This window comes from Pteropus alecto, unplaced genomic scaffold, assembly GCF_000325575.1.
Source record: "Pteropus alecto unplaced genomic scaffold, ASM32557v1 scaffold105, whole genome shotgun sequence".
NCBI lineage: Eukaryota > Metazoa > Chordata > Mammalia > Chiroptera > Pteropodidae > Pteropus > Pteropus alecto.
Window position 1 is genome coordinate 1,680,932 of NW_006436294.1, and position 9,253 is coordinate 1,690,184.

General features: G+C 37.7%; 2 protein-coding genes across 5 annotated transcripts in view; one reads left to right on the top strand and one right to left on the bottom strand.

Annotated features, from left to right (window-relative positions):
- TMEM71 (transmembrane protein 71) overlaps positions 1-1,712 on the bottom strand; it is a 38,139-nt gene extending 36,427 nt beyond the window's left edge. Inside the window, exon 1 of the mRNA XM_025047588.1 lies at positions 273-1,712. The gene's annotated coding sequence lies outside the window, so the exon portion shown is untranslated. The remainder of the gene's footprint in view (positions 1-272) is intronic.
- Positions 1,713-1,984: 272 nt separating this feature from the next.
- The window catches only part of PHF20L1 (PHD finger protein 20 like 1), a 62,473-nt gene continuing 55,204 nt past the window's right edge, over positions 1,985-9,253 (top strand). For all 4 annotated transcript variants that reach the window (XM_025047567.1, XM_006912925.3, XM_006912926.3 and 1 more), the window contains exon 1: positions 1,985-2,127. In XM_025047567.1, the coding sequence (XP_024903335.1) occupies positions 2,045-2,127 (83 nt within the window). In that variant the 5' untranslated portion in view covers positions 1,985-2,044. The remainder of the gene's footprint in view (positions 2,128-9,253) is intronic.

Here is a 9,253-nt window from a genome sequence, read left to right on the forward strand (position 1 = left end):
CCGCCCAGAACGCCACGGCGCCGGTGTCTCTCTCCGGCCGCTCCCCTCCCGCGTTCCTCCCCATAACTCGCCGCCCCTATTGTCTGGGCGCCGCCGCTCCCTCACCCCCTCCCTTCCTTCCCCCCTGCTGAGGGCCGGACGACTGTCAAACCTGGAGGCGTCTCCAGCTCCCCGCCAGCGCTGTCGGAGCCTTTCCTGTCTGTCTCCTGCCACCCTCCTCCCGCCCCGCATCTCTCCCCACCGTTTTTTTGGCCCCGCGGCCATTCTCTGACCTTTGCTTCACTTTGCTAGTGTTGCATCCTCTTGATAATTTTCCCTTTCCTCCAGTTGTCATCTCTCACAACTTTCTCCATCCTTCTTTCTTTTTTTTTGCCATTCTTTCCCGCTTTTCTTCCCGTTTTTACTCCTCTCCGTTCTGTCTCCGTTTCTCTTTTTTGCTCCAAGTTTTTTCCCCAATAGACTTTTACTTGGTCTTACTTTTCTTTAATTCAAATCCCTCCTCATCTCCCCTCTCCACCTATGAAAGAGGAAATCTCGCCTTTTCTGGTTACTCAAACCGAAGTATCACTGTGGAATTATACGTCGTAATTCTATTACTATTTATGGTTTGCAGTTTGAGCCTAGAAAATGTTAGCGAGCTACTCCCTGCGAAGTTCTTCCCGTGACAAACAGCAAGAAAGGTTGATTAGATTTCTACACAGACATTTAAGTAGCTGCCTTACACGTTGCACCAGATCTCTTAAAAATATTCATGTTTTTGTGCCGTTTACACCAAATAACCCTGATAGCTTCCTGTTAACTTTAACGCATTAGTGTTTGCTTCTTCTATGGCAAGAGAATATCAGCCCCCCACCCCCATTAGTATTTAAGTTTATTTCACATATTTTATGGCAGGTGTTGGTGTTATTTCTCCCCTTGAGATCAGATTTTTTTCAAAGAGGAAAATTGGTTTTTATGTTTGCTGTTAGGTCTTGTCCCTTTTGAGTGGTGACTAAACCATTTTAAAAACCTACACATTTGTGTGTTTTCCTTTTTAAACTGGAAGCATTGTCATTTTCGTAATTCTAAGTACCAGAATTAAGAGCCATCTCTTCTCCCCTAATAACAATAGATTTACATTCCCGATTACCTGTTATATTTTGATCAGGCTATCAGAAATGAGTTCATATTCTTTAGGTACTAGGTAGTGAAAAAGAGGCTACCTCAAGTGTGCTGGGCAGCCCCTGTGTCCAAAAGGATAATAAATAGTCCATGTGTCAGCGATCTAGGGAGGAATAGATAACTCTTTTGTAGTTTTTTGCTTGTTTGAATGTTACAACCACATTTATTGTCAGTATTGAAATTGACAGGGGCATGTCATCATTGCTTACTGAATGTGAAGTATAAGAAAGAAATTTTCTTTGGAACTTCATATGTTAAATTAAAATTATTGGATCATTTGCTGCCAGGGTGGGAGATCATAGGTAATGAAAAATCCTAATCACAAGAGGAATTATTAAAATCTTCACTGACAGAGGAGTGTGTCTGTCGTTTTTCCATCTTTGTGTGTTCTTCAGTGTCTTATCAAGTATTTTGTGTTACCAGGTACTAAATATTTGTTGAAAAATTTGGTTAATTTTTCTCTTAAGAATTTCAGTAGTCATATTCCAGAACACTCAGCTGTCTTGATTTTTCAAAGACCGAAAAACATTTTCAGTTGTTACTGTGGAGAGTTTTCTTGGTTATTTTCCAAGTTAAAACTAAGTTAAAACTTAAAGCATTGTAGTTTTAATGCCCAACTGTTTATTCTTTTTCAGCAGTTATCTCTTTAATGTCCTTTTTCTTAATTCATTCTTGATAGATTGCCCGTAAGTTGCACAGTACTTTGCCTGTAGATATTGGTAATTATCATTCAAATTTTTAAAAAATTCGGTAGTTATTTTGGCTTCTCTTGTAATGTTTTAAGAATTCTGTTTAAATCCTTATGCATTTTATGCATCAGAATCTAACATTTTTTTTCCTCTCGAGGTAGTGAAAAAAGAACACTGAAGAATAGCATCTCAAGATGAGTAAAAAGCCCCCAAATCGTCCTGGAATCACTTTTGAGATCGGTGCTCGTTTGGAGGCACTGGACTACTTACAAAAATGGTATGGAAAACATGGAGCTCTTGCCCTAAAGCATGCTATGGTACATATGCTGGTTCATTGCTGCTGTCCTGACAGTGGCAGAAACATTAACATGTTTGCATTTCGAACACACGCATACATTGTTTTTTAGTTTTCCTGCTCTTCAACACATTTTGTAGGTTTAGCATTTAGACAGTATTTCTGGTCAGAATCTTTCTAGTCACAATCATTTTCGGTGGTCGAGAACTGCAAATAATTCTCTAGAATATGAGAGAAAAGAGAGTATCAGTACTCTGTGTACCTTAACATGAGTTGTATTGATGGTGGGAGGTAGGGGATTAATCCAGATAACCTGCTTCCCAAGTTTTGGCTGAAACTTGATATTAATCTATTTTCTTAGTCTGTGTCAGAGGTGGTCTTTCAAGCTACGGAATATGTTGATGGCTAGCCGAGTCATTACTCACTAGCCCACCTAAAACTAAGAACCACTTTACCTCCTCCTCCTCCAGAGGGCTGTGACCTAAAAGGCTTGTTGTTTGTCTCCTGTATGAAATGGGCAGTCCTTCCAGACCTCTTATTTCTTCTCTTGTTCTGGCCATCGGTGATAAGTGTTGATGCAAACACTCCACCATACCCCTTATACAGTGATGTAGGAAAAATCGCTCACCTGAGATAAAGCACTACCTGGGAAAGAGAGAAGGGGACACAACACACAAGGGTCACTGGGTCACAGCTGGAATAACGCAGATCCCCTCTCCAAGGGAATGCCTTCCTCATTCCGGCTAGCTGGCGTCCACTTCTGCTCTCTGGGACCCTGCTGTGTCTTGTTGCCATTCTCAGCCCCCTGCCCTGAGAGGGCTGTTAGAGAGGCTCCTCTCCCGGAGTGGAGCTGCCTCAGCGCCTCTCAAAGCCTGTTTATTTTGATGAGGTCTAGTGGCTTAGCCACTCCAGAACTTTGTTTCCTAGGCTTTCTGACATTTTCTCTCACTACAGCTCCTTTCAAAATGTAGTGGGCATTTCGTAGATTTGCCTTGATTGATTTGTATTTAGTCAGCTTCCTGAGCTGACAGTGGCAGGCAGAGAAATCTTGCTTAGTCATAATCTTTGACTTTAGACGAGCCTCGGGTTTCTGTCTCTCAGCATCCAGTGTTAGAACTCTCCACATGTTCCTGACCCCCTGTTTAATGAGCTCTGTCCTGGGCTCTGCTTTGGGACAGTTTGAAACTCCAGTTTGAGGTGGGAAGCACAGTTCTGACTGGCCTCATGCCTCCAAGCTGCATCTCAGTGGGTGCTTGTTTGTAGGGCAGCAGTCCCCAACCTTTGTCGCACCAGATACCAGCACTCCTGTGAGAATCTGATGCCTGATGATCTGAGGTGGAGCTGAGGCGGTGATGCTGGCGCTGGGGAGTGGCTGCAAATACACAGGAAGCTTCTCTCACTTTCTCGCAGTCATCTTCTGCCATGTGGCCCGTTTCTTAGCAGGCCGCAGACCCGTACCGGTCTACAGCCTGGGTGTTGGGGACACCTGTTGTAGGGGACTTAGTTGTTATTCTCATCAGGTGGAGAGTACACAGGAGATCTCAGGAAAGGCTTGGAAGGAACATGGGAACCAGGCAGGAGCAGCCTCCCAGTCAGGGCGATAAAAGTCGTCTCCAGATATTGCCAGGTGTTCAGCGGGGGGAGTGGACACTCTCCTGGTTGAGAACCGCTCCATTCGACACCAGTCGCTACCTCAGTCCATAATTGGCTGTCTTTGATTTTGATTTGACCAAAAGAAGCTTTTTACAAGCACACTATTGAATGTGTCATACGAGAGTGTGAGAAGTGATACTTCCTACTTCTTTGATGTCAATTAATCTTAAAGTTTTCTTTTCTTTTTTTTTTTATTGTTACTGGCTTTTTGAATTACTAGTTAATTCATAATTCATATTAGTATATTTTCTTAGGCTTTGAAACTGAACTAGCTTCCAGTTTTGGAGAAGCACACAGTATATGCTCTCAGTGGCTTTCAGGGATATTAACATAACTTTGCTATTAGTAAGAAATTTACTCATTTCTTACTAATTTATTACTTTTACTGGTGAAATGTTTTCTAATTCAACAGCTGTTAAATTGATGATCCAGTAGTTAAGTTTATAAAAAAGAACTACTTTTGAAATCAAGCTTGAGTGTGCTTTTAGAGTATTTGGAATTTCAGAGAACAAAGGAAAGTTTGGCTTAAGTTTTTCATTGTATTATGCTTCTCATTAAGAAATTCTTAAGGGCTTAGGTAGGATGATAACATGCAAATGTACCGATTGATGAAGTTTAGATTTAGTTTTAACGACGCCAGTGATAATAGTCTTTTTAAAGTAAGTAAATAGCCAGAATAATTACATATCATATTTCTGAAACTTACCATCATTTTGCTTTTTATGAGCTCATTTATATGAAGATTTTAGCATTATTCTATGGTTGATGCTTTAAAAAAAAGAAAAATATATACATATTCTAGGTAATTGAAAGAAATAATTTTTCTTATTGTGACTTTGTTTATTAATGTCATTCAAGAACTAGTTAGGCTTGGGCGATGCTATAATTTAGTATGTAGGTGCTTTACCGTAGAACAGCTAATTAATTGCTAAGATTTATTGAATTTTATGTGGGGCACAAGGGAATTTTTATGAGCTATAACGCTCTTAACAGATTTTATTTCTAAATGAGATAAACTTTATTCATATCATTCCATTTCTTAAGGGCTATCCCGTATTTCATATGAATTCTACACATTTTTGTTTTAGTATCTGGTAAAAGTATAGATGAATTATTTAAATGTTGAGAAACTTTGATATTCTTGTGAGGGCAAAAAAGTTAATCCTTGAAAATATACTAAAATAATTTCCCTTCATCCATGCCTTCTTTGCTACTTTCATGAATTCTCATGTTGCATCCATATTAAATACTTAGACTTCCGCATTTATTCATTCGATTGGAAAGATATTAAGTCTCTATTTGACATAAATGTCTTTTGAATTGTTATAGGCATTAGACAGGGAGGGACGAGCAAGAATGCAAATACTACTTACTGTCTCTGCACTCGAAGACATTTATTATGAGTACTGTATCTGTTATTAAGGAAGTAACATCCCATTTTGATACCTTTTTAAAGAGAGATGCAAAGGGAAAGTTGTGTTGAGCAACCAGAATGCCAATTTGTCCTCAGTGTAAAGGTTTTTCCTGTATAAAAAAGGAAAATCATTTTTAGAATATACCCCATAAATAAAAGGATAAACTCTAAATTTAGTGGACAGAAATAATCTGAAGTTAAGCTCCCACTTTCAGGTTTGGGGTAAATTTGACTTAATAGTAAGACTCAATCTGTTTTTTTAGGAAAAGTACATTATTACTGCTTGAACAAACCATATCCTACATTTTTTTAAGTTCATAAAGATATTTCAGCCTTGAAAATATACTTCACATTTTTAAGTAGTGATTTACTACTTTTTATTTAAAAAGTAACCTTAATAGCTACTTTAGAAAACTCATTGATGGTTTGATTATTTACCAATATTAATGAATGCAGGTCCTGAGAAACCATCGTGAGAGGCCAGTTATCTTTAGGTTCAGTGTGTGGTTTTTGATACTTGGCTCACTTCTCCACTGACTAAACCTAATTCCTACTGAGTAGTATGGGTTGCTGTAATTTTTAAAAATTTTGTAGTTTTACTTAAAGCATTCAATTTCTTCCTCAGCAGTCTTTTAATTTAAAAGTCTCTTCAAAGACTTAATATGCTAATGTTTACAGCTAACGCAATCGGCCATTTTCTGTCTTATCTCCATCGTATTTTCCACCACAGCCTCTGTACATCCAAACCTTAGCACATCAGTTTCTTAATCTCTTGACTACAGTAACCCATAAGAATGAAAATGGAAACAGGTTGTCGATCCAGGAATATATTTGGGGAAAGAGAAAGTTCAGAGTTGAAGTTATACTGGAAACACTATAAGTGGATTCTAAAGACAAAAGAGGCAGGTTTAAATTCAGACTGTCACTTTCTGATCCTGTAAATATGGGTAAATCCTTGAACTTGGTCGGTTTAGCAGTAAAATGGAAGTAGTGTTACTGGCATTTATTTACAGAATTATTTTAAGGATCAAGTAAAATAATGTATTTAAACTTGCTTCAGAGTCTACAAATAACACATAAAGCACTGAGGGAGATACAAGAGAAGAGAGAGAGTTGAAAAATAAGTCTCTGGGGATGTGAAGACAAGTATATATGTTTTTAAAACGTTGCTCGAACGTTGATATGAGAATGCCCTGGAATGTAAAAGGAAAATCATGTCATTGCAACAAGCTATAAAGCATATTTTTGATGCGATAATAAAATCTTTGTTTCCGCATTTTTATAGTTTACAAAGCACCCTTACAAACATTAATGTGTCTAATCATTCCGATTATTGTTCAGTAAGAAAAGTGACGAAATCAAACTGGTTTTGACTATTGATTTAACTTCTGTCTTTTAATTAAAGTTAAAATAAGTTACAAGTGACTTAATTATGAAAACAATTCAAGTAATATGCTCTGGTGTTACTTTTAAAAGAAATTTGTGACATAGAGTCAGTTTAAAACATTTAGATGAGTTTGTGCTCTTCTGACCTTTTTCGGAATGTTTCTATTTAATTCTCTTCTAGATCTAAAGGAAAGGAAAATGAAAGATAAAAATAATGTGGTGAGGTCTCCAAGTATTAGAGTTTGATAGAACAGTATAAATTTGAATTGGCAAATGCTGTTTCCACACATTTGGAGTTTTTTGAACTGTATGGAACATTTGCAAATGTCAGTTTTTAAAAAATGTTCATGAACAGAATTTTAATAGAGTAGGAAAATTGAGGAAATTTAGATTGTAGCAAGTACAAATACCTTCTAATTTAAATGAGAGTAAATTATTCTGAATAAAGAGTTGCTTTTTTCTAATTGGATTTAGCTATTCAAAGGAAAACAAAGGTAGAAATAAATTATGTGATCTATATTTGAAGAAGAACGCTCCTGAAAGTAGATCAGATTTAAAAACTGAAATATTTGTATTAGGTGGGTTTGAAATTTATAGAAACCTTTAGGTAAGTACTTTTAAAATAGAAATTCTTTTGCTAATAGGAGTAAAATTTTGTCTTTTTTGTATATTGGGTTTTCCTGAATCTGTATATACTGGAAAAGTATTGATTTTTATTTTGAGTCACTACCTTTGAAAACCTAATTCCAGCTTATAGACTTAACAAAAATACGATCACATTTATACACCTCATAATTTAATTGTGTATTATCAGTGGCCATAGAAAACTTACCCATGGCTTCCAGATTAAGGACCTTTCCTGCAGAGATTTTCAAATTGAAATGCATGAACTGTGACTTTGGAGAGTTACTTTTCTGCTTTAATGTCCTTGAAATGAGGGTGTGACTTATTAGATGATTTTTTAGGTCCTTTGAATTAGAAACTCAAATTTTTAAAATCTATTTTCCATCTATTCAGGGACAACAGATTTTTTAATCTCATGTAAGTGTATAACAGACTTGAGGCAGAAGTAATGCAGACAAGGATTAGAATTCATATGTAATTCAGAGGTGCTGGTCACTAGAAGAGAAAATGCGTTGAAAGTGGAGAAAGGTGAATATATTTCGGAACAAAAATATAGAGGGTTGAAATATTTCGAGTATCGTAATACTGGGCAGGTTGTTAACTTTTTCCATTCCGCCCTCCCACTCATTTAAATACTTACTTTTTCATTACTTATTTAATTTGGACATTACTGAAAATCATAACTATTGGCTTAGAAAGTATATTTGCCCAGTAGGATACTCACTCACTTTCTATGTGGTACCAATTTACTAACAAATTGGTTCTCTTTACAAAGTTCATCGATACTACAGTTTTGAAAGTGGTTCGTGTGAAAAAAAAAAAGACTTGAGCCTGTAGCAGGATCACCTGGAGGGTTTGTTAAACTTGGATTGCTGGGCCCATCACCCAGCTTCTGAGTGGGTCTGAGGCGGAACTCACTCACTTGCATTTCTAACAGGTCCTCAGGTTAGCCTGATGCTGCTGGTCTGGGGACCACAGAAGAGAACCCTTGGTGTAGACTATGCAGAATTACGAACCTGAAGATAAAGCTTTTGAGGTAGATAGCAATGGAAATATCCAGGATTACTTTTTGAATGTATAGTGTGTTTTTAATTCTTTGTTAGTTGGAGAAAGTAAAATGTAAGTACAGAGCAAAGTGATGCATGATCCAGGAATCTTTTTTTGCTGTTTTTCAGTAGAATAGGATACATTGCTCTGCATGTACTTTGACATGCCGTCGGTTTTCTTGACCCTCTTTTGTAATCTCCAGATCTACTTGCTGGATACTTGTTGGGGTTTAGGCCTTTGTTGCTAAAAACAAGGATTAGAATTCATATGTAGTGACTCATGGATTGATTTATGAGACATGATTTCTGTAATGATTTTAGGATTTCTAGAAAATAGTATGTCACTTGAATTTTACAAGAAGCCTGTTAGGTAAGGAGGGATCTTTACCAGTTCAGAGTTGAAAAATCTGAGGTTCAGAGATTTTTTTTCCCATTTCATCTATACAGAAGAGTTGAGTCCTGCAGCCAGGTTCTTTTGGCTCCAGGTCGAGTGATCTCTTTACTACAACGCTTTGCTTCCTATGTAGGTGCTCTAAAGCTTTGAGCCTCAGCTTCCGGAGTAAATGGGCTCAATGTTCGCAGGCTGTCTTAACTCCTGACTTGCTCTAGTGATCTGCGTATGTCTGGTGTCTAGAAGGACCCTGAGTCCAGCACGCCTGTGTCACTCTTGTTCCACGGAGTGCTTCTGCAAGGCAGGTTAATTCCAGGCCCGCCTGTCCTGGAAAGTCTTCCTCCCGAGCTTACCTTAGAGTCACACTTTCAAGCTGATGCTTTCCTAACCTTCATAAATGAATGATAGTGTAAAGTCCAGGAACCTCTCTGGCTTATTTCGCTCTGGGGGGTGTATCTGTTTGTGTGTGTGTGTGTGTTCATATTATGGCAAAGATTGGACCATGATGTAAGACAGTTTTATTTGCTCAACTAACATTTGGTTGAAGCTCAAATATCACAAACCAACATGCGTCGAACTCCCTATTCGTTAACG